The 26276-nt window shown below is 34.2% G+C and overlaps 1 protein-coding gene across 2 annotated transcripts in view; it reads right to left on the reverse strand.

The window, feature by feature from the left end:
* Nucleotides 1-26276, reverse strand: part of HDX (highly divergent homeobox) — a 211569-nt gene that overhangs the window by 171783 nt on the left and 13510 nt on the right. For both annotated transcript variants that reach the window (XM_086386237.1, XM_086386238.1), the window contains exons 2-3: nt 10329-10475; nt 3517-4635 (exon numbers count right to left, since the gene is read on the reverse strand). In XM_086386237.1, coding sequence (XP_086242363.1) covers nt 3517-4635; nt 10329-10475 — 1266 coding nt within the window. The remainder of the gene's footprint in view (nt 1-3516; nt 4636-10328; nt 10476-26276) is intronic.

The raw sequence follows: 26276 nt of genomic DNA on the forward strand, positions 1-26276 counted from the left end.
AATTGCAACAAACCTGAATTTATAACATTTGTCTTCCAATATCTTTACATAGGTTATCATCAATTATTAATCTGTTATCAACATAACAGTCAATAAAAATAGGTATACTGGCATGAACATAATATGGAAAATGAATGGCAGCTTGGAGCCCAATACTGTTGCAATCTAGCCCCAAAGGAATGGGGTCAGCCTGAAATAGAACTGGGCTATAGTATCCTGGTATAACTACCTCCTGACAGTTTCTGTATCATCACTTCAACCCTTAATGTGGTATTCCACAGTGACTCTGAAGCAGAGCCAATTTCAATTTCCTAGCTTCCTCATGTATTCCTCAATTTGTATTTAGCCACCTATATAGCCTGGAATGGGAGAAGGCAATGGCACCCCACTCCAATACTGTTGCCCAGAAAATCCCATGGATGGAGGAGCCTGGTAGGCTGCAGTCCATGGGGTCGCTAAGAGTCAGACACGACTGAGTGACTTCATTTTCACTTTCCACTTTCATGCATTGGAGAAGGAAATGGCAACCCACTCCAGTGTTCTTGCCTGGAGAATCCCATGGACGGAGAAGCCTGGTAGGCTGCAGTCCATGGGGTCCCACAGAGTCGGACACGACTGAAGCGACTTGGCAGCAGCATAGCCTGGAACTAGACTATACTCCAGGAATAGAACCTCAGCTTGAAGATACTTGGCACAACAGAGAAAAGAGACAGATATCTCTGTCATATAGTCCCAAGGTCAGAAACTTAGAAAATTGCTTTCTTGCTTATACTTTCATAGCTAGAAAGATGACAAGATGGTCATAGGTTTTATCTTTCTAAGTCCTGATCTACTAATAATACATGTAGGTAATAGAACATCATCAAAATCTTGGAGGATAACTACCGGGGCTGAATGTTTGTATCCCAACTGAATTCACATGTTGAATTCTAATCCCCAAGGTGCTGGCATTTCAAAGTGGGGCATTTGGGAGATGATTAGGTCATGAGAATGGAGCCCTCAAGAATGGGACTGGTTTCCTTACAAAAGAGACCCCAGAGAGCTCCCTTGGCACTTCTAACATGTGAGAAATCACTGAAAAGATAGTCATCTATGAATTGGGAAGCGGGCACTCACCAGACACTAAGTCAGCCAGCACCTTGATCTGGGGCTTCCCAGACTTCAGAACTATGAGAAATAAATGTGTGTTGGGTTTTCAATCACCATGTCTATGATATTTTTGTACTAGGAACCCAAACGGACTGCCATTAATCTTCATGGACTACACTTCCCCAGGCTGCCTAGGTTTCCTAAGATATCCATTAATTAAAATAAAGGCGGGACATAAAACTAATGTGTCAATTATACTTCAATTTTGCAAACGCTGTCTACCATACTGTCTCAGGTCAAGTCAGAGGAGGTCTGTTATAATAGAAATAGAAATATATGGGCTTTTAATACATAGATTATGGTGAAGTTGAGAGCTGATCTCCAGTCTTCTTTCAGTTATTTATTTCTCAACCATCCTGTGATAACTGTGGGCTGTGCAATATTCTACTTGAAATGGAATGTAAAGACCTGGACTAGCAGAGGTTCATTAACTTTCCAACCATGATGTAACAAGTATAAGAAAGTTTATTTGCCAGGAATGTACAAGGAGCCTTGCACAGATTGTCATTTCATGTACAGCATTCCTGTGAAACAGGTATTATTAAATGCATTGTACAAATGAAGAAACTGTTACACAGAGAGTTTATGACACTTGTCTGAGGGCACACAAGTAGAAAATAAGCAGAGCCTAGATTTGAATCCAGGTCTGTCTGGTTCTAAATCCATGTCCTAATTTATGTCAGATTGTATTTCTTTAAAGAGACTACTTTTCAAAAAAAAACATAGCTAAGTTTTATTCCATTTAAAAGTTTCTTTCATATAAAATAAACTTAATTTCTTTAAACTTTCAGTAAGGAAAAAAGATAAAAACTATAAAAATGTAAAACCACAGGAGCAATCAGTTTAAGAAAATCTAAAAATTAAACTGCACTCTCAAGCCTCCAAATATTCTATATTGTTAGGCTGTATGGTAAAGTAGAAAAAAGAAACCCCACATGATGCATTTCTGAGTTGGAATCTTGGTTCTGTCATGTATTGGCTGTATGATTCTAGACATGATATTAAAATATGGATAAAATGCTTATATGATCAAACTGCCATGAAGATGAAGTATATAAATTTACTGATGGTGCCTAGTACATTCAAGGTCCTCAACAAATCATAAATGTTATTGTTATGATTGTTAGGAGCAACACTGAGGGGATAAAGAAGTCCAAAAGAATTAGGTGAATGAAAGGGGGCATTGTGGAGGATCCTACAGGTATGGTTCAATGTTACTTTAATCATGCCTTAAGAAAGAACAAACAGAAAAATGAAAAGATCCTTAATAAGAAGTGTCTACTAATGATGATGGAACACTCTTCTGTTAGAGGTAGGTGCCAGAGGGATACTTCCTATGCTCTTTTATTGCTTTTCATTTTGTAGCAAGTAGCTATAAGATAAAAGGAGTCAAGAGAGGTTGGTTCCTTATATTGGTTGAGAATAGCCTGGAAACATTTTAAATACATATACAAAATACTATGTTTGAAAACTAAAGGGTCTAGCTAGTAGCAAGAAAAAATAGCAAACATTCCTGTCCTGCTATTCAAGTTTTCTGAAGCAGATTTTTCAGAGAGATGATCTATGGCCTTAAGAGATATTGAGGTAGGTTTATACCTCACTGTTGAGATTATTTGAAGCATATATATAAACAACTGAATATGGAAACAAGTAAAGAAATAACACTTATTTTTGCACAGGTCTAAAATTGTTTTAATTCTCACTCTGAACTTATCTCTTCCTTATAAAACAGCACAGTATTGTAAAGTAATTATCCTCCAATTAAAAATAAATAAATTTAAAACAATAAAAAGTAAATGTTTAAAAAAAACACTTTGGCTAATGCTGCACTTAATAAAGCATTTACTCAAAAAGAAAAAAAAAACAAATTGGCTGAGTTATCACAGGCTCTAACTTCTCAACCATTGTCACCTAGCACAATGATTGACTTGCCTGGCTATGTACCCAAGGAGGGCACCATTTATCTAGTGACATCTTCCCAAACTGCAAGTAAAAACCATAACAAGAATTATCTATGTTCAAGAGGATGCATCTAGCCAATTTAGTCCTATTTTAGTGATGAGAAATGCCATGCTTCCCATAAGGCTGTTATTGCCTGGACCAAATCATTTTAAATGTCAGAAGATTGCTGTTATAAAAATTACTAACTTCCATGAAAAAAAGGGCTCACCATTTTTAAACATGACAAAGAAAGCATAAAATTCTTTAAAGAGTTGACCCCAAACCACCATTTACAAGAAAAAAGAAATTCAAATTACTTCAAAATATGAGTTAAGTGACCCAGGTCTCAAGTCTAATTGATTACCAAAACAATTTTTATACCAACAAATTTTTATAAAACCTTTATAAAACAAACTTACACATTACCTGGTAATTGTTTTGGTTTTGTGATAACCTCAATTGGTTTGATGATGCGAAATGTGAAGAAAAATTACTTCGTGATGGATTTGTATTACTGTACATTGCAGTAGATGCTGTATGTAATGAGGTCCGTGGTGTCAAATGGTTTTCTCTGTTTTGATACAGTACATTGTCTGACAAGTCTCTAATATTCACCATTTGTGAATTTGGCATATTTTTTCCTTGTCCAGGCAAAGTTGTACTTTGGTTCTCAGCTCGAAGGGAACTGCCACTTTCATAAAATCTTGAGTAGCTTGGTATCTGTGCTCCCATCAATGCCAATTCTTCCTCTCTGGCATACTCATCATCAGCATCTCCAGTCTCCATTGCAATTGACAAACAAGTTCCTTCTGTCGAATTAGGAGGCTTCTGTGGGGGATTTCCTCCCAGAATTCTCTGTGGGTAATCACTAACTGCCAGTGAAAATACTTCACGGATTTCCAAATTTTGTGTTCTGCAGTAAGGGTCTCTAACAGATGGTTTTTGCCCACATAAGTTATGTGATGATAGACCTGTGTGTTCAGGCTTATATGATCTTTGAATTCCAACTGGTTCAATTTTGCAAGGTCGGTGGCACACAGATGGCTTTTGAGGTACTGTCATCTCAGAGGCTTGCATTGAAGAGCTTCCATAGTTTTTCTTTGTGTGATTGTATACAGAATTTCCAGCATTTAGCACACTTGTCTGTCTTGACAAAATAATTGTTTTTTCACCTAAGAGTAAAGAGGCATTTTTACAGTGTGCTACTTGTCTTTGAACAGGAATGTGCAACTGAAACTCAGTATCATTTTTACTGGCTGTTTTCTGAATAGGGATTTTATGTGCTTCTGTAATTTGTGTATTTGAATGCTTGGTTGTCTCTTGTCTACTTGATGAACTGGCTGGACTGTATATACCAGTTATGATGACATCATTATTGGGCGATGTCCAAGAAGACTGTTGACTTGAGGGTGAAGCAATATTAACCACATTTCTGACTGTAACATCTGGAGCTGCCAAAGAAGTACCAGAAACAGTTCCTGTTGTTGTTGCTCCTGATTCAGAATTCTTACTACTCATTTTTCTTCTCTTATTGCCAACCCACGTCTGAAAGAATAAAAAATACATATATATATATATAATGGAAAAGTTCTTAATAAAAAACCAAGAAAATCAATTTCTATGTGATAGTTTATATTCTCATTTGTCATAAAATCAAGGCCTATACAAATTTAAAAGAAAAAAATATACAATAAAAGAAAAAGTGAAAAATAAGGTCAGAGACCATCAGGAACCAGCACATAATAAATATCTAGAAACTTTGATGTGAATTGTTTGTGAAAGTTGCTCTGTTGTGTCCAACTCTTTGCAATCCCATGGACTATACAGTCCATGGAATTCTCCAGGCCAGAATACTGGAGTGGGTAGCCTTTATCTTCTTCAGGGAATCTTCCCAGCCTAGGGATTGAGCCCAAGTGTCCTGCATTGCAAGTGGCTTCTTCACCAGCTGAGCCACAAGGGAAGCCCAAGAATACTGGAATGGGCAGTCTATCCCTTATCCAGTGGATCTTCCCAACCCAGGAATTGAACCAGGGTTTCCTGTACTGCAGGCAGATTCTTTACCAACTGAGCTTTCAGGGAAGCCCCAGAAGCTTTGATCGAATAGTATTTTTTTTTCTTCTCCTCAAAATCCAGCCAATTAATCTGTAGCAAGAATTTCTGTTCTATGAATATATCATAACTTGGTTAATTTAATATTGCTAAGAATTTAGATTACTTTTAGAAATATTCACTATTATAAGACATATTGAAATACAACATTGTACATGCATCATTGTTCTATTGGTCCATTAGAATGTCATCTTAGAAGGAAAACTGCTTGACTTTTTGACATTTTCTAATTACCCTCCAATTTATAAAAGTACTGGCTTCCCCACACCTCAACAACACTTTGCATTATACTTTTGTAGTATCTATTAGTCCAGGAGTTAAGAAAAGGTATATAATTGCTGTTTAGATTTTAGTTTCTATGGTTACTTTCATTGAATTGCTTACACGTTACCTATACCAGTTAAAAAAAAACCTAATTTTTGTATTGGGGTGTTTGTCATTTTTAATTGATTTATAAGAGCAATTTTCTACTAGAGTTGGCAGCACTTTGTCACAAGTTGCAAAAACTTTTCCAGTTTGTCATTAATTTATGGTAGCTATTTTCTTCTTTATGCTTTTATCTACTTACTGAATTTTATACACTGAATATATATTACTTTTGTTTTCTTTTAGCCTTTTTTTTTTCTGTCTTTTTTTGGCCACCTTATTTATTTTTCAGTTGAAGGATAATTGCTTTACACAATTTTGTTGTTTTCTGTCAAATGTCAAAAAGAATCAGCCATGGGTATAAACAAAAAAATCAGTAAAAATAATACCAGTGGTTGGCATTTAAGATTTGATTACAAAATATGTACTTTTATATAAGTATTATAACAATCTTAGTATTATTACAATGAATCATTATTTCTCTTAAAATGTACAATAAATATTACACTCCATAAAACAATCAGCAAAATTTATAATTATTTTTAAATGCATATCATCTTTTAAACTACTAAAACCCATTAATCTATTTAAGAACTTCAAAAAATAAATAAGTGAAAACATTAAATGACCTAGTCTTGCATAAACATGGTACTAGGTGTATTTGGTTAATTTAGTGGGATGTACTTTTGAAGACTGCACAAGTCATCCAATTTTCAATGTATATTTATATTGTATACAACATCAGATATTGTAAAACTATAAATAAAAGCTAACACTGAATTCCATTATGTGTTCATACATATAAGCTACTTTGCTAGGCATAATTTTTCTAATTTTATAAATGAAGAAACTGAGATTCAGAAATATTAAGTAGCTTGTAGAAAGATCTCCTGACCAGTTATCGGCAGAGCAAGGAATCAAAATCAATTTAATTTTGACCTCAATGAACATTATTCTTTCACTATGGTGAGAAATTCATGAAATGGAGTTGGCCACTTCTGTGGGTCATTTTAATTTTATAATTAGTGCTTATCTAATAAAATGTTCCAGAAACAGAAGTGCTCACTCCATTTTGCTTCACATGAGGCTGTGGGAATTTAAAACTCACTCTTATGTAGTTTACCTAAGAGTAGAAGTGAGGATTACAAGCAGAGAGACAAATGAATATAAATGTCACAAGAGAAGGAGGTAAGGGGAAAAAATACAAGTTTTTAAAGTATATACTCAAGAGTAATATTTAAAAATAAATGTTTGTGAATAAGAATAATTTTAATTTATGGTTCAAAAAGGTGAATATTACAAATACTCAAAATAAGTCACTGTGTTATGACTTTTCAAGTAAGAAGAATATGCACAGGAAGCATGATGCTTTGTAATTTTAAAATTTCCAATTGGAAAGCATAGTGAATTGATAAAATTTGAACTCAAGATCTACTACATCTGCAGGGCAGCTCTGGGCAAGATTTCTAAGAAAACAAACAACCTACCATTTTCCCATCATAGTATCTATCTTAACACAATAATTTTAAGAGTGATATTATTACATTGCAAATTTATGGCTTACTTTAATAGTTTTATAGTTCACATATGTAATTACTTAAATAGTTTATTAGATATTTATATCATATACCCATGAAAAGCAAAATGCAATAGAGTATCAAATGAATATGAAACTCAGGTATCTAAAAATCTCACTTGTTCAGAATGCAGCCAATATAGATGTCACAAGATCCATGTACTTTACTGAAAGGAAAATCCTTGATCTTAAAACACTTAATCTTATTTTACACATAATTTTTACCAAACCTGGTATCCTAATCTATAGCAAATTAGAAATAACAAAACAAGAGGGGCATTGGTAATTGTGATTGCTGTTGGAAGCACCTTGATAGCACTAAAACTAATAATTTCATTACATATTACTCACTAAAAAGAAGAAAGGAAAATCATAAGAGAACTGATGTGAGAAATTGTTAAATCTCTGGGGTTCTTTAGTAAAGGAGAAAATCACCTTGTATACCTTACCATGTTATAAGCATTATTATTTTATAGCACAGTATAGTAATTGATTTCCACAGTAAAACTGAGTCAAAAAGTAAAGATTCACTTATTTTCAATAGTCTCTATTCAAATAAAGTAGGAAAGTATATAGTTAAGAAATACTTTATATTAAAATGTCAAAAATAAAGCAATTTCATTGCCTAAGGGTTCCCAATAACTGAATTAAATTTTACTAAGTCATTCAGCTACAGGATCCAAAATTGACCAATGCATATAGAGTATAAATGATTCTCATTCCAAAAGTTTCATTGGTGAGAGGGAAAAAAATGGGTCAATCAAAATTGATATGATGAGCATTTGGGATTTGGAACTAATAAAATGATACTACATAGAAAAAAAGAAAGATAATGAACTTGGGTAACCTATCCTTGGTGTCCATAAAATTATTTTTCAGTCAACTTTTTAGAAATTCAGTGTCTCCAAACTTTTCCTTTTTCTATACTTCCTTGTTTGTTTTCCTGTTCTTTTACCCCACAATATATATCTATATATAGATATATAGGTATGCTGTGCTTAGTCACTCAGTAATGTCTGACTCTTTGTGACCCCCATGAACTGTATAGCCCACCAGGTTCCTCTGTCCATGGGATTCTCCAGGCATGAATACTGGTGTGCATTTGCCATCCCCTCCTCCAGGGGATCTTCCCAACCCAGGGATCAAACCCAGGTCTCCCACACTGCAGGCAGATTCTTTACCATCTGAGCTACCAGGGAAGCCCAAGAATACTGGAGTGGGTAGCCTATCCCTTCTTCAGGAAATCTTCCCAACCCAGGGATTGAACTGGGGTTTCCTGCATTGCAGGTGAATTATTTACCAGCTTAGCTACCAGGAAAGCATATATATATATATATATATATATATATATATATATATATATATATATACACACACACACACGTATATATATATACGTGTGTGTGTGTAGACTAGGTGTTTTAACCTTTTAAGTTCTTTACACATTGGGATCAAGTTCTTAGTACAGTGAGATTTCAGTTCTTTTGAGAAAAAGCACAATAAGTACTCTATTAAAATAATAAGGGAAGATCTGTTTTAAGTAGAATATGTAGACCTAGCAAAATATCAGAGGCAGGGGAGGTTGTGGAATAGTGAGTCTATAAACAACTCACTTCTCCTCTGGCTAAAAAGCCACCAAAATTGTGCTGAAATTTAGATTAGGAAGACAGAATTTCTGTAGAATTTACACTCACCTAGAACAGAGAGAATGAATCCATTTTACACCATTCCATATAATTTATGTAATATTTTACTTGCAAACTTGCATTCTATAAAGTTCCTTTCTTTCATTTCCATTATTTATTTAGATTTCACACCGTTTGGAGCATAAATATAAGCCTTTGTATTTCAACACTCTCAATATTCAAGTATAGTCAAATAAGTCATTAGTGGGAAGACTGCAATAGAAATTTGGAAATATGAAAAGTCACAGTCCACAAAGTAGCTGCCTAAGACTTTTCACTTTAAAATAATGGTTAAAAAAAAAAAAAAAAAAAAAAAGAGAGAGATAAGAAAAGAAAGAAGTTGCTGCAGGAAAAAAAAAAAAAAAACTAGTTTTTACTTATAAAATAGAAATCTCATCAACTTGAAATATTACACATTTAAAAATTTTCCTAAGTCAATTAGTTTTTTCCCTCAAATTTACCAAAGGGACTACAAATAGGTAATTTAGAGCTATAAGTAAGAGACATTTGTAGTTCTTACACAAATCTGAGTATGATCTCAGCACAGATATCCTGGATATCCACCCCCACCCCCACTAGAATTGGTGGCATAATCCCCTATATGAAGGTAAATATATCCTTCAGTCAAAATAATAGATTTTCCAAAGAATTCTTATCAAGATATTTTATCTTTGGGGGTCTTTGAATGTTACTTCAACAGAAAAATAAACTTAGAGTCCTTTCTGTTACCAAATTAGCCTAATGAATGACAAAGTTGGGGAAGTTGCTAATCTTTGAATCCCTAAATTTTCAAACCAGCAGGATTTATAGCATTTTCAGACAATCATAAAAGGACCTATATTCTCACTATGAAATCTGTGACTAGTTCTGTTACATTTATCTCTTGCCTCCTCTCTGTCACCTTCTCACTGCCTTTCCCAAATGTGTAGCAGCTCTCATTTTTAATAGCTGAATAACTATGATTGTAAAAAAAAGGAAGTTTTTTTCCCTAGGGATTTTCTGTCCCTTACCTTGTAACCCATTAAAATACATACATATTACTTAGAAAGAGATGTGGCATTTATAAAAGGCTAGGTTTTCCTAAAAAGACATAAATACTAAAGTCGTAAGTGCCCAATGAAAAAATTTAAACACATCAAGAAAATATGCGAAGTCCCTTGGTAAATGCATGTTTTACTGATATCAATTTGAAGGGTTATATCTATATTATTCTAGATATAAACAAAGCATGAGATCAACAACTAATCCTAAAGGTACCTATTAGTTCAAAGGATTGGAAATTTTTTAAAGATATATTTAAAATGAAAAATTTTAGTGCTTTCAAGCTAGTAGAAAAAATATACTAAATAATTGTCTTTATTAAAAATAGTAATTTTATACAAGGGAAATTAAGCTGTTTATAAAGTTAGTGACTTCATACCCTGATAGTTTTTCTCATATTAAGCAATTATTCCTTGCAATAAAAAGTATTAAATTCAAGAGTTTAAGACCTGAATACTTACCCTGACTACACTGAAGTCCAGCTTAGTCTCCTGTGCACACTGTAATATGAGCTGAAAGCAATTTTTACTTTGATTTGTCATTCCATTTTCATAATAACGTTGTAAAATCCTTTGTTGCTCTACAGTAAATACAGAACGTAGATTCATCTAAAAATAAAAGAAGATACTCTGAAAATTGGAATAAAAAATGGATATGTGTAGAATTTGCATGTTTTTGTTTTTCAAAATAACTTTAGTGCTTTCAAGCTGTTATATTTTTTTTAAGTGAAATTTTTTCAGTAATGGGCAATAATTCGTGTGCCAAAGGGAGACAGGTTCTCACTGAAAATTATGCATAATGTGAACACTTATTGAACTTGTTCAGAAAAAAATATCAACTTTAAAGATAAACAATAAGAAAGCCCTTATTTGGATAGTATCAGTGCATAAGGAAAGAAAAAGTTCTTTCACCAAAATAAATATTTATGGCTAGTAAAACCAGAGATGTTCAATTATCGACAGGGAAACTCACTGTTCTTTGTCAAGCAAAGCATCTGGCATATGTCTTACAGATAGAAGCTGTGCTCTGGAACAAAAAGATGCTTTTATTATATTTTTTTTCTTTTTTCTGGGATAAAGGGGTTCATTTTATACAGAAGTCAAAATCTCTCTTTAAAGCTTAAAAATAACCAGGAAGGTTCAGTGACTGTGAAAATGTGTTTGCTTTAGGCAATACTAAACAAAATAATTATTTTTAACAGCTGCAGTATGTAAACCCAAATTAAAAATCATGTACATTTTCCTAAAAATAAACCATGTACTTGTAACTGACTCATAATTAGGCAAGAGAAATTTTTTTTAAAAAACACAGTACTCTTCCTGTTAATAGGCAAGATGTTTAATATTAAGGGAACAACTCTGGGAATCTCACAAATAAGAGGCAAGCCAAGCTCTTCATAAAGGAGATGAATTCCAGTAGTATATTTTACAAAGAAGAACCCATAATTAGATAAAGGCAATTTCAGGTTTCTTTTAAAAGTTGTCACATCAAAACTGTTATTCCTAAAAGCTGACAGAAATAAAACCTTCTTTCCAAGGAATGAATCCTTTTAAAATTAGGAAAACAGCAGCAACAAAAACAAACCAAACAGAAATCATTCTAATATGCTGGGTATGCAAACAACTAAGTACACTGATGTGGAAAATAACTTCCCTTTTAAAAATATGTTGAACAATAAAGAAGTTTCATAAAGAAATTAAAGACAGTCATGTAGATATCCAGTGCAATCTGTACATATGGCTTTTTTTTTTCTTGACCATACAAATGTCTTCCTATATAATGTTAAGAGATTTGATGAGAGAAATTCACATGTAGAAGAGGGTAGGAACATTCAGAAACAAATTACAAAGAGAATGCCAATGTGGAAATGTAAACCTCTTATCTGAAAACTGACCAAATTTTCAAGAATGTTTGGGCCAGAGTGTATGGACAATATTCATCAAAGCAATATTACTATCACATATGCCAGTTTTCAGAGCAATTTCAGGTTCCTTTTCCTAAATGGTTCAGCTACAATCAGGAGATGAAGTTCAAATACCTGAAATACCTCATCTGGTGTGGATTAAGAAGTAAGGTACTTTGGAATGAGATTTGAGGAAAATTTAGAACAAAGTTACATATATTATAGTTCAACTATATGTTACAATTGATTTTTTAATTATATAAATTAAGATTTTTAGTTGGAGTTTCAATATCAAACTCTCAAAAATTAATAGAATGAATAGACAAAAAAGTAGAAAGATATAGTAGACTGGAAAAGCACTGTGAAACGATTCAACATAGTTAAGGTTTATATAATTTTCAAACAACAGCAGGATACAAATTCTATTCAAGTTCCCACAGAGTATAAGCCAGAAGACACTGGACCATATCCAGGGACATAAAACAAGGTGAAAAATTTCATGGTCTAAAGGTATTGAAATCATAGAGTCTGTTCTCTTATCACTGTGAAATTATGTTAGAAATCAATATCAAAAGATATTAAGAAATGACCCTCATATTTTCAAGTGCAATGTGACATTTGCCAAGAGAGATCTTTGACTTAGCCATTGAAAGCCTCAATAAAGTTAAAAGACTGAAAAAACACAGAGGGTGATTGCAGAGAAGAAAGCATTTAAATGAGAAATTAATATCAAAATGAGAAAGTAATATCAAAGATACTTTAAAAATCCCGTGAATTTGGAGATTAAATGTCTGCTTTTAAATGCTGGGTGTATCTAAGAAGTCATAACAAAGAAAATTAGAAAATATCCAACAGTACAAAAATGGAAAGAAAAATATTTTTTTAATTTATTTTTTAAAATTAACTAATTTATTTTAATTCAAGGCTAATTACTAAACCACTACAATATTGTAGTGGTTTTCACCATACATTGACGTGAATCAGCCATAGGTGTACATGTGTTCCCCATTCTGAAACCCCCTCCCACCTCCCTCCTCATCCCACTCCTCAAGGTCATCCCAGTGCACCAGCCTTGAGCACCTTGTCTCATGCATTGAACCTGGACTGGCGATCTATTTCACAGATGATGATATACATGTTTCAATGCTATTCTTTCAAATCATCCCATCCTTGCCTTCTCCCACAGAGTCCAAAAGTCTGTTCTTTACGTCTGTGTCTCTTTTGCTGTCTCATATATAGAGTCATCATTACCATCTTTCTAAATTCCATATATATGCGTTAACATGTATTGGTGTTTTTCTTTCTGACTTAATCTCAAAAATATACAAGCAAAGCTCAATTCCAGAAAGAAAACATTTATCAAAATTTTTTCCATACAGCTGAAACTGTTCAGTGTGACTAAATGCAATGAGGAATCTTGAATAATTTGAAAACAAATAATGGATACTAGCATAAAATTTTGTGAAATTTGAACAATATCTCTAGTTAATAATACTGTTTAACATGTAAATTTTGTCTTATTTACAACATAGTATTTCTTTATATTCTAAGATTTGTATTAGATGTTTCAAACATCATTCAAATATTTTTTAAATTACTAAAATAGTAAGCTTTCTAGATTTTAGCAGTAATACCAAATGCCAGAATAAATGGAAATATATCAAAGTTTTGAGTGAATGTAAATTAGAAATCTAGCATTCTATTCATATTTTAGTCAAGAAATGAAACCAAAATGTTATATTTTTTTCATTTAAGCTTTTGTACACACACACAGTGTGTATAATATTATGTATTTTAGAAATGTTATGAATTTTTTTCTCAAAAAGTTCATTCTTTACCTGCTCAACTAAATATACCCTATAATCAAGATAACTTATTATCTCCTGCTGCCCTCATTATCTTGGCCTATAAAGAGGCAAGTTATTGAATGCATGAAGTTCTTAATCATCTGTACAAACATCAGGAAGAGTTGAAAATTTTTTCATTTTAAAAGTTGGGTTGTTATTTATGTGGGAGATAAAATGACAACCCATTCAATTCATGAAAATTGAGACCCACTGGGTTGAGTAAGGGAAGGTAATTGAATTAAAGGATTAAATATCAAAATAACAAGTCATTTAGCTTTACCTCATGAGTATAATACTCTTTGTACTGTAGCAACCACTGAACATATGCCATCCCACAAGTAATAAGACAACCTGTGCCTTACTTTTTAGCTTCACTGGAGAGTATTTGGTAAATCACTTAATTTCTATGAGCATCTATCTCCTACTCAGTAAAATTCTGGATTATATGACTTGTTTTATTTACCAATTTGGACTGTTACAAATAATTTAAGATATGTGAGCTGATTTTTCTTAGTTTGTGTGTGTGTGTGTGTGTGTGTGTGTGTGTGTGTGTGTGTGTGTGTGTATGACCTGCGGCTTCCAGGATCTTAGTTCCCTGACCAGGGATTGAACCCAAACACCCTGCAGTAGAAGTGTGAAGTCTTAACCACTGGACTGTGAGGGAATTCCTATTTTTCTTAAATTCTAAAGCTTGTTACAGTTGTAACATATTTATATATTTTTAGGATAATGAGACCTTTCAGTTTATTTATCATATTCATATGAAATTTCTTAGGTTGCTCTCTGCTTTAGAATTTGGCTTTTAAATGAAGACCCTGAGCCACTGGGAAATGATTAAATTATGTTCAGCATGTTCTATGCAACCAAGTAGAGCAATGAGTGAAATATTTTAGATATACCGCTTTGGAAGTACTTGAAAAATACAACTTTGAGGAATGACTGTCCCTTAGGAGTTCCAGATAGCTAAGACTGTATTTTCACATTGGAATATTTCAGATAAATTCCTATGAAACACTGTTTTTATATATCAGATATCATACTTAAAACCAGTTTTAATAACGCCTTAAATTGTATTAAGTGGGCTTCCCTGGTGGCTCAGACTGTAAAGAATCTGCCTGCAGTGCAGGAGGCCCCAGTTCAATCCCAGAGTCAGGAAGGTACTCTGGAGAATGGAATGGCTACCCACTACAGTATTCTTTTCTGGAGAATTTCATGAAGAGAGGAGACTGGCAGGCTACAGTCCAGGGTGTCACACAGAGTCAGACACAACTGAGAGAATAACACGCACTTGCAATGTATTAAGGGGCTAAACCATTTGAAAAAAAAAAAAATATATATATATATATATATTCTTAAGTACTCATTCTTCAAAAACCTGATTTTGAAAATGGAGTGAATCCATAAAATCATCAACAACTCAAATAGAAGACATTATTTCCAACATCAAAACTTTTAATTTTTTCTTTATTTCTTTACACATGATTGAGCTTTAGGTTAATAACTTGAATATCTTTATCTTGGCCAATAGAGGTCTATTAGCATTGTCTTTTTAATCCATTATTATTATTCACTTTGAAACTTCTTGTTCAGTCACAAAGTTGTGTCTGACTTGTTGAGACCCCATGGACTGTAGCACACTAAGCTCCTGTGTCCACTACTATTTCTTAAAGTTTGCTCAAATTTATATCTATTGAGTTGGTGATGCTATCTGTCTTATCCTCTGCTGCTCCCTTCTCCTCTTGCCCTCAATCTTTCCCAATATCAGAGTCTTTTCCAATGAGTCAGCTCTATACATCAGGTGGCCAAAGAATTGGAGCTTCAGCTTCAGCAACAGTCCTTCCAATGAATATTTAGGGTTGATTTCCTTTAGGACTGACTGGTTTGATTTCCTGCAATCAAAGGGACTCTCAAGAGTTTTCTTCCAGCAGCACAATTCCAAAGCATAAATTTTTCAACACTCAGCCTTATTTATGGTCCAACAATCACATTAATACATGACTACTGGAAAAATGATAGCATTGATTATACAGACCTTTGTCAGCAAAGTGGTGTTTCTACTTATTAATATGCTATCTTGGTTTGTCATAGCTTTCCTTACAAGTATATTTTAATTTTATGGCTGCAGTCACAGTCTTCAGTGATTTTGGAGCCCAAGAAAATAAAATCTGTCATTACTTCAAACTTTCCTCCTTTTATTTGTCATGACGTGATGGGACTAGATGCCATGGTCTTAAGTTTTTTAATGTAGAGTTTCAGGCCAGCTCTTTCACTCTCATTTTTCATTCTCATCAAGATGCTCTTTACTCTCTTCACTTTTTGTCAATGGAGTGGTATCATCTGCATATCTGCGACTTTTTTATATTTCTCTCAGCAATCTTGATTCCAGCTTGTGATTCAGCATTTTGCATATAAGTTAAATAAGCAGGGTTACAACATATAGCCTTGTCATACTCCTTTTGCAATTTTGAACCAGGCAGGTCCACATCTGGTTCTAACTGGCTGTTTTTGTCCTGAATACAAGCTTCAAACAATTTCCAAGAAAAAAAATGCAAAAAGGAAAACTGGTTGTTTGGAGGCCTTACAAATAAAAAGGAAGAGAAGCAAAAGCCAAAGGAGAAAAGGAAAGATATATCCATCTGAATGCAGAGCTCCAAATAGCAAGGAGAGATAAGAAAGCATTCCTAAGTGATCAATGCAAAGAAATAGAGGGGAAAGTAGAATGGGAAAGACTAGAGGTCTCTACAAGAAACTCAGAGATACCAAGGGAACATTTCATGCAAAGATGGGCACAATGAAGGACAAATTGGTATGGGCGTAACTGAAGCAGAAGATGTTAAGAGAGGTGGCAAGAATACACAGAAGAACTATACAAAAAAATCTTAATGACCCAGATAACCATGATGGTGTGATCACTCACCAAGAGCCAGACATCCTGGAGTGTGAAGTCAAGTGGGCCTTAGGAAGCATCACTACGAACAAAGCTAGTGGAGGTGATGGAATTCCAGTTGAGCTACTTCAAATCCTAAAAGATGATGCTGTTATAGTGTTGCACCAAATACACCAACAAATGTGAAAAACAGCAGTGGCCACAGGCCTGGAAAAGTCAGTTTTCATTCCAACTCCAAAGAAAGGCAATGCCAAAGAATGCTCAAACTACTGTACAGTTGCACTCATCTCACATGCTAGCAAAGTAATACTCAAAATTCTCTAAGCTAGGCTTCAACAATAGGTGGACTGTGAACTTCCAGATGTTCAAGCTGGATTTAGAAAAGGCAGAGGATTCGAAGATCAAATTGCCAACATCCATTGGTCATAGAAAAAGCAAGAGAATTCCAGAAAGAAAAAAAAAAAAAAAAACACATCTATTTCAGCTTCACTGACTATGCTAAATCCTTTGTGTGGATCACAACAAACTGGAAAATTCTTAAAGAGATATTAATACCAGACCACCTTACCTGCCTCCTGAGAAATCTGTATGCAGGTCAAGAAGAAACAGTTAGAACCAGACATGGAAGAGCAGACTGATGTCAAATTGGGAAAGGAGTGTGTCAAGGTTGTATATTGTCAACCTGCTGATTTACCTTATATGCACAGTACATCATGCAAAATCCCAGGCTGGATGAAGCACAAACTGGAATCAAGATTGCCAGGAGATATATCAATAACCTCAGATACACAGATGACACCACCCTTATGGCAGAAAGTGAATAGAAATTAAACAGCTTCTTGATGAAAGTGAAAGAGGAGAGTGAAAAAGCTGGCTTAAAACTCAACATTCAAAAAACGAAGATCATGGTATCCTTTCCCATCACTTGTTGGCAAATAGATAGGGAAACAATGGAAACAGTGAGAGACTTTATTTTCTTGGGCTCCAAATCACTGCAGATGGTGACTGCAATAATGGAATTAAAAGATACTTGCTCTTTGGAAGAGAAACTATGACCAACCTAGACAGCATATTACAAAGCAGAGGTATTACTTTGCCAACAATGGTCTGTCTAGTCAAAACTTTGATTTTTCCAGTAGTCATGTATGGATGTGAGAATTGGACCACAAAGAAAGCATAGTGCTGAAGAATTGATGCTTTTAAACTGTGGTATTGGAGAAGACTCTCAAGAGTCCCTTGGACTGCAAGGAGATCCAACCAGTCAATCCTAAAGGAAATGAGTCCTGAAAATTCATTGGAAGGACTGATGCTGAAGCTCAAGTGCTGATACTTTGGCCACGTTATGCAAAAAAGTGACTCATTGGAAAAGACCCTGATGCTGGGAAAGACTAAAGGCAGGAGGAGAAGGGGACGACAGAGGAGGAGATTGCTGGATGGCATCACTGACTCAATGGACATGAGTTTGAGCAAGCTCCAGGGGTTGGTGATGGACAGGGAAGCCCGGCATGCTGCAGTCCATGGGGGCGCAAAGAGTCAGACACGACTGAATGACTGAACTGAACCGAACTGAAGACTTTCAACAACAACAACAAACAGTTTTGTCATTCTAAAATATCCCTTATGCTCCTTCTTTGTAATCAGTCTCTCTAGCCTCCCAGTCCCTGACAATTACTATACTGTTCCTATTTTCACTTTTATAGAATGCCATATAGACAGAATAATACAGTATGTATTTTTTCTGAGACTAGCTTCTTTCACTTTGCATAATGTATTTGAGATTCATCTATGTTGTCTTTATCAATAGTTTTCTCCTTTTCTTGCAGAGGAGAATTCCATGGTAAGAATACCAGAGTTTATCCATTCATTCATTGAAGGACATGTGGCTATTATGAATAAAACTGTTAAAAACATTTGTGTTCAGGTTTCTGTCTCCAAATATGTTTCCTTTTCTCTTGAGTAAATACCTAGGATTATGATTGCTGGTTATTCAGTAAATGTATGCTTAACTTTATAGAAAATTGCTGAACCATTTTCAAAAGTCTCTGTACAAATTTGCTTTTGCACCAACATTCTATGGAAGTTTCAATTCCTTACTATATTTATTATTATCAGATTTTTTAAAAAAAATAACCATTTTAATAGTTGTGTAATTGTATGTTATTATTGTAGCTTTCATTTGTATTTCCCTAGTAACTAACGATATTGAGTATCTTTTAATATGCTTATTTGTCATTCACACCTTCTCCGTAGACGTCTCCAAATATTTTTCAAGTTTCTAAATTGGATTGGTTGTTTCTTCTTGTTGAACTTGCAGGGTTCATTACATATTCTGCCTACAAGTCCTTTATGAGAAATATTACTTGCAAATAAATTTTTTCCTCATTTGAAGTTTGTCTTATTTTAGTAACAGTGTATTTTACAGAGCAGTTTTTAATTTTGATGGAGTCCAATTTATCACTACTCTTTCATTATATGGACTGTGCTTTTAGTGTCTTATCTAAGAAATCTCTATCTAACACAAGGTCACAAATATTTTTCCTATGTTTTCTTTTAGTCGCTTTATATTTTTGCATTTCACATTTAGGTTTTGGATCCATTTGGAGTTGATTTTTGTATAAGGTATGAAGTACAGGTCAAAGTTTTATTTATTTATTTATTTATTTTTTGCATTGTGATATACAATTGTTCCAGTGTCACTAATTGAAAAAAAAATATTGAGCTGCTTTTTCATCTGTGGTAAAAGTCATTTAACCACCTAAGTATGCCTCTCTTTCTAGTCACTTTTTACTGTTCCATTGATCAAAGTGTTAATTCCTTAATCAAAACCACATTGTCTTAACTACTATAGATTTATTGTAAGTCTTGAATCAGGAAGTGTAACTCCTCCAAAACTGTACTTTAAAAATCAATTTAGCTATTAACAACCTTTTCATCCTGATATGAATTTTGGAATCAAATTCTTGGTACCTGCAAAATTTCTGGTGGGATTGGATTGAATCTATAAATCAGTGTAGGGACAACTAGTATGTCTCCTAAAGCATGAATATGATATATTTCTCTATAATTATTTAGATCTTCTTTGATTTCTTTCCTCAGAGTTTTATAGTTTTCAGTATACAGAGTCAGTACATAGTCTGTTAAATACATACCTATGCATTTCTTGTGTGTGGGGAGACTTAAGGAGACTATTATAAATGGTATTTTTAAAATCATGGTTACTATAGCTAAAAATAACATAGTGTATATTGAAATTTACTGAGAGTAGATTTCAAGTGGTCTCACTATACCAAAAAAAAAAAAAAAAGAACTAAACAGAAAAATGTGAGTTGATGGATATATGAATTACCCTGATTGTACTAATCATTTCATAATACATATCAAAACATCACATTGTACACCTTAAACATACACAATTTTCATTTGTGAATTACATGTCAATAGAGCTGGAGTTCTTTTTTAAAAAAAATCCAATTTTCATTGCTAGTATATCAACATACAACTGATTTTGGTATATTGACTTAAATAATTCATTTATTGGTTTCAGAAGCCTTTTTTATTGATTGTCTGGTCTGTTCTAAACAATTATGTCATTCACAAAGAGAGAAAGACTTATTTCTTCGTTTCCAATACATCTGCCTTTTATTTCTTATTGTGCCTGGCTAAGGCCTAGAGTATAATGTTTAAATGAAAATGAAAAGGCAAAAAGATAGGACACTGAAAGATGAACTCCCCAGGTCGGTAGATGCCCAATATGCTTCTGGAGAAGAGTAGAGAAATAACTCTAGAAATAAAAGAGACGGAGCCAAAGCAAAAATAACACCCAGTTGTGGATGTGATTGGTGATGGAAGTAAAGTCCAATGCTGTTAAGAACAATATTACATAGGAACCTGTAATGTTAGGTCCATGAATTAAGGCAAATTGGAAGTGGCCAAACAGGCACTGGCAAGAGTGAACATCAACATTTAGGAAAAGGTGAACTAAAATGGATTGGAATGGGTGAATTTAACTCAGATGACCATTATATCTACTGCTGTGGGCAAGAATCCCTTAGAAGAAATGGAGTAGCCATCATACTCAACAAAAGAGTCCAAAATGCAGTACTTGAATGCAATCTCAAAAATTACAGAATGATCTCCATTCATTTCCAAGGCAAACCACTCAGTATTACAGCAATCCAAGTCTATGCCCCGACCAGTAATGCTGAAGACGCTGAAGCTGAACGGTTCTATGGAGACCTACAAGACTTCCTAGAGATAACACCTAAAAAAATTGTCCTTTTCATTATAGGGGACTGGAATGCAAAAGTAGGAAGTCAAGAGACACTTGGAGTAACAGGCATATTTGGACTTGGAGAACAAAACAAAGCAGGGCAAAGGTTAACAGAGTTTTGCCAAATGAACACACTGGTCATAGCAAACGCCCTCTTCCAACAACACAAGAGAAGACTCTACACATGGACATCACCAGATGGTCAATACCAAAATCAGATTGATTATATTCTTTGCAGCCAAAGATGGAGAAGCTCTATACAGTCAGCAAAACAAGACCAGGAGCTGATTGTGGCTCAGATCACGAACTTCTTATTGCCAAATTCAGACTTAAATTGAAGAAAGTAGGGAAAACCATGAGACCATTCATGTATGACCTAAATCAAATCCCTTACAATTATAAAGTGGAAGTGAGAAATAGATTCAAGGGATTAGATCTGATAGAGTGCCTGAAGAACTATGGACAGGTTTGTGACAGGAGGCAGTGATCAAGTCCATCCGCAAGAAAAAGAAATGCAAAAAGGCAAAATGATTGTCTGAGAAGGCCTTACAAATAGCTGAGAAAAGAAGAGAAGCTAAAGTCAAAGGAGAAAAGGAAAGATATAACAATTTGAATGCAGAATTCCAAAGAACAACACTGAGAAATAAGAAAACCTTCCTCAATGATCAATGCAAAGAAATTGAGGAAAACAATAGAATGGGAAAGGCTATAGATCTCTTAAAGAAAATTAGAGATACCAGGGAAATATTTCATTCAAAAATGGGCACAATTAAAGACAGAAATGGTATGGACCTAACAGAAGCAGAAGATATTAAGAAGAGATGGCAAGAATACACAGAAGAACTATACAAAAAAGATCTTCTTGACCCAGATAACCACGATGGTGTGATCACTCACCTAGAGCCAGACATCCTGAAATGTGAAGTCAAGTGGGCCTTAGGAAGCATCACTATGAACAAAGCTAGTGGAGGTGATTGAATTCCAGTTGAGCTATTCCAAATCCTAAAAGATGATGCTGTGAAAGTGCTGCACTCAATATGCCAGCAAATTTGGAAAACTCAGCAGTGGCCACAGGACTGGAAAAGATCAGTTTTCATTCCAACCCCAAAGAAAGGCATTGCCAAAGAATGCTCAAACTACTGCACAATTGCACTCATCTCACACACTAGCAAAGTAATGCTCAAAATTCTCCAAGCTAGGCTTCAACAGTAGGTGAACTGTGAACTTCCAGATGTTCAAGCTGGTTTTAGAAAAGGCAGAGGAATCAGAAATCAAATTGCCAACATCTGTTGGATCATTGAAAAATAATGAGAGATTCAGAAAAAAAAAACATCTACTTCTGCTTTATTTACTATGCCAAAGCCTTTGACTGTGAGGATCAAAACAAACTATGGAAAATTCTTAAAGAGTTGAGAATGCCAAACCACCTGGCCTGCCTTCTGAGAAATATGTATGCAGGTCAAGAAGCAACAATTAGTATTGGACATAGAACAGCAGACTGATTCCAAATCAGGAAAGGAGTATGTAAAGGCTGCATATTGTCACCCTGCTTATTTAACTTTATGCAGAGCACATTATGTGAAGTGCCAGGCTGCATGAAGCATAAGATGGAATCAAGATTGCTGAGAGAAATATCAGTAACCTCAGATATGCAGATGACACCATCCTTAAGGCAGAAAGTGAAGAAGAATTAAAGATCCTCTTGATGAAAGTGAAAGAGGTGAGTGAAAAAGCTGGCTTAAAAACTCAGCATTCAGAAAACTAAGATCATGGCATCCGGTCCCATCACTTCATGGCAAATAGATGGGAAAATAATGGAAACAGTGGAAGACTTTATTTTTCTGGGCTCCAAAATCACTGCAGATGGTGACTGCAGCCATGAAATTAAAAGACGCTTGCTCCTTGGAAGAAAAGCTATGACCAACCTAGACAGCATGTTACAAAGCCAACATTACTTTGCCAACAAACATCCATCTAGTCAAAGCTATGCTTTTTCCAGTAGTCATGTATTGATGTGAGAGCCGGACTAAGAAGAAAGCTGAGCACTGAAGAATTGATGCTTTTGAACTGTGGTGCTGGAGAAGACTCTTGAGAGTCCCTTGGACTGCAAGGAGACCCAACCAGTCAATCCTAAAGGAAATCAATCCTGAATATTCATTGGAAGAATTTTTCCTGAAGCTGAAACTCCAATACTTTGGCCACCTGATGCGAAGAACTGAGTCATTGGAGAAGACCCTGATACTGGGAAAGATTGAAGGCGGGAGGAGAAGGTGACAACAGAGGATGAGATGGTTGGATGGCATCACTGACTTGATGTACATGAGTTCGAGTAAGCTCTGGAGTTGATGATGGACAGTGAAGCCTGGTGTGCTGCGGTCCATGGCGTCACAAGTGTTGGATACGACTGAGTGACTGAACAACAGCAACGTCACTATCATCATTATAATCGATGGATATTGCATTTTGTCAAATACTTTTTCCTGCATCTATTGAGATAATTGTATAGATATTATTCTGTTCTTTACATTCTTGATATGATAAGTTATGCTGATTGATTTTCAAATGTTGAACCAGTATTTTGTTCTTGGAATAAACCCTATTTGGTTATGACGTATTGCTTTTATATATTTATTTGATTTATAAATATTTTGTTAAAAGTTTTGAGTTTGCATTCATGAGGGATGTTTGTGATTTTCTTCCATTGTATTAGGTTTGGAACAGAGTAATAAGTTAGGAAATGTTCCTTCTCTACTTTCATGTTCTAGAAGAGTTTACATAGAACTTTTTCCATTTAAATTTTTGTTAGATATTACCAATGAAGCCATCTGAGCATGGAACTTTCTTTCTTGGAAAGTTTTAAACTATGCATTAATTTCTATATTATTCAGATTCTCTAGCTCTTCTTGATTGAGTTTGTGTAGTTTGTGTCTTTCAAAAAATTGTTTATCTAAGTTGCTGAATTTAAAGGTGCAAAGTTTCTTATAGACCATTTCTTTATGATCCATTTAATATTTGTAGGATATATTGTGGCACTCTTCTTCTTGATACTGGAAATTTGTTTCTTTTGTCTTGGTCAGTTTGACAAGTGGTTTATCACCTTTATTGATCTTCTGAAATAATTAGCTTTTCGTTTCACTGACTTTTGTCTGTTGTTTTTCTGTCTTAATTTACATTGATTTCTGCTCTTACCATTACTTTTTTTCTGTTTTATTTGGAATTAATTTGGTCTTCTTTTTTTTTTTTTTAGTTTCTTAAGATGGGAACTTAGATTATTGATCTTTGACCTGTCTCCTTTTCTAATTATAAGCAATTAATGCTATAAATTTACTTCTAAGTACTAATTTGGCTGCATTCTACAAATTTTGATAGGCTGTATTTTTTAACAGCCTTACTGAAGTATATCTGATGTACAAAAGCTGCACAATATTCAATGCCTATAAATTGATGAGTTTAGCCTTAAACAAAAAACCAGTAATACCATTACCATGGTCAAAGTTGTCAACATTTCCAACACCCCCCCCCCCCCAGAATTTCCTTGTGTTTCATTGTTTATTTGTTCTGTAACAAGAACACTTAAAATGAGACCTACCCTGTTAACAAAATTTTAAGTGCACAACATTGTTGTTGTTGTTCAGTCACTAAGTCATGTCTGACACTTTGCAACCCCATGGACTGTAGCACATCAGGCTTCTCTATCCTCTACTATCTTCTGAAGTTTGCTCAAATTCATGTTCATGTTGCACAATACTGTATTGTATACAATAGGTATAATGTTCTAAAACAGATCTCTATAATTTATTCATTTGGCATAACTGAAACTAACTACCCATTGAATAACAACTTCCTATTTCCTTCACCCTCCATTTCCAGCAACCACCATTGCATTCTCTGCTTCTGACTATTTTAGATACTTCACTTAAGTGGAATCATGCAGTATTTGTTCTGTGATTAGCTTGTTTCACTTTAATGTCCTTCAGGTTCATCCATGTTGTTGCAAATGGCAAAATTTCCTTCTCTTTAAGGACTGAATAACATCCCATTGTAGGTATATATTACATTTTATTCATTCATCTGTGGATAGACACTTGGTTATTTCCATATTATGGCTATTGTGACTAGTGCTGCAATAAATATGGGTATGCAGCTATCTCTTCAAGATCCTGATTCTAATACTTTTGGATATAGTTGTCTCTTGCTATCTGCAGGAGATTGGTTCCAGGAACCCCCACAGATAACAAAATCCAAGGATGCTCAAGTCCATTATAATTGACTCTCTATATCAACCTATCCCTGGGTTTCACATCCATGAAAACAAAAAGATGACTATATACCCAGATGTGGGATTGCTAAATCATATGGTAATTCTATTTTTATTATTTTTCAGGAATCTCCATATTGTTTGCCATAGCTGCTGAACATTAATTGATATCCCACCAACAATGTACAAGGGTTCCAACTTCTCCACAGCTTTGCCAATACTTTTTATCTTTTGGTTGTTTAATAATAGGCATTCTAACAGGTTTAATACCATAAACACCCACAGAAATCAATTAAAAAAAAAAAAAAAACTTAAACACAAGACCTGAAACTGTAAATCTCCTAGAACAAAACACAGGGAAAAAGTTTCTGGACACTGGTCTTGGCAATGATTTCTTGGTTATATCACCAAAAGTACAGGCAACAATAGCAAAAACAGACAAATGGGATTACATCATACCAAAAAATTCTGCCTAGCAAAGAACAATCAAGTAAATGAAAACACAACCTACAGAATGAAAGAATATATTTGAAATCATATATCTGGTAAGGGTTAATTTCCAAAATATGTAAGGAACTCCTAAAACTCAATAGCAAAAATAACTAATTATCCAATTAAAAGTGATCAAAGAGCTTAAACAGATATTTCTCTGAAAAAGACATACAAATGGTCAACAGGTATTTAAAAGATGCTCAACATTATTAAGCATCAGGCAAATGTGAAGCAAAACTATGAGGACATGATTTTATTTTAATCATCATTCAGTTCAAAATACTGATTTTCCCATTTATTGTTTAAAATATTTAAGTATTTTCCAGATATCTTTGTTATTGATTTCCAGTTCAGTGTACTTATTTCAACTGTTTTAAGTTCTTTACAATTTGTCTTATGGCCCAGGCAGAATATGTAAGGAATATTTTAAAGAATATTCCATGTACATTTTGCAAGGAATGTATCTTTGGCTGTTGTTGGAAAGGCAGTTCTAATAATGTCAATTAGTTCATGTTGGTTAATAATGTTGCTCAGATTTTCTGTATCTAAATTGATTTTCTGACTACTTGTTCTATCAGTTATTGAAAGAGGAATGGTGAAGTCCCCAAGTATAATTGCACACTTGTCTGTTTCAACTTTTAATTGTATTAGTTTTGCTTTATGTATTTTGAAGATTTTTTTAGGCACATACACAGCTAATACTGTTAACAGTCTTTTGATAAATTTATCCTTTATTCATTATGTAATATATC

This window comes from Bos grunniens, chromosome X (assembly GCF_055505025.1).
Source record: "Bos grunniens cultivar Pamir isolate PY7600 chromosome X, Bosgru_T2T1.0, whole genome shotgun sequence".
Lineage (NCBI taxonomy): Eukaryota > Metazoa > Chordata > Mammalia > Artiodactyla > Bovidae > Bos > Bos grunniens.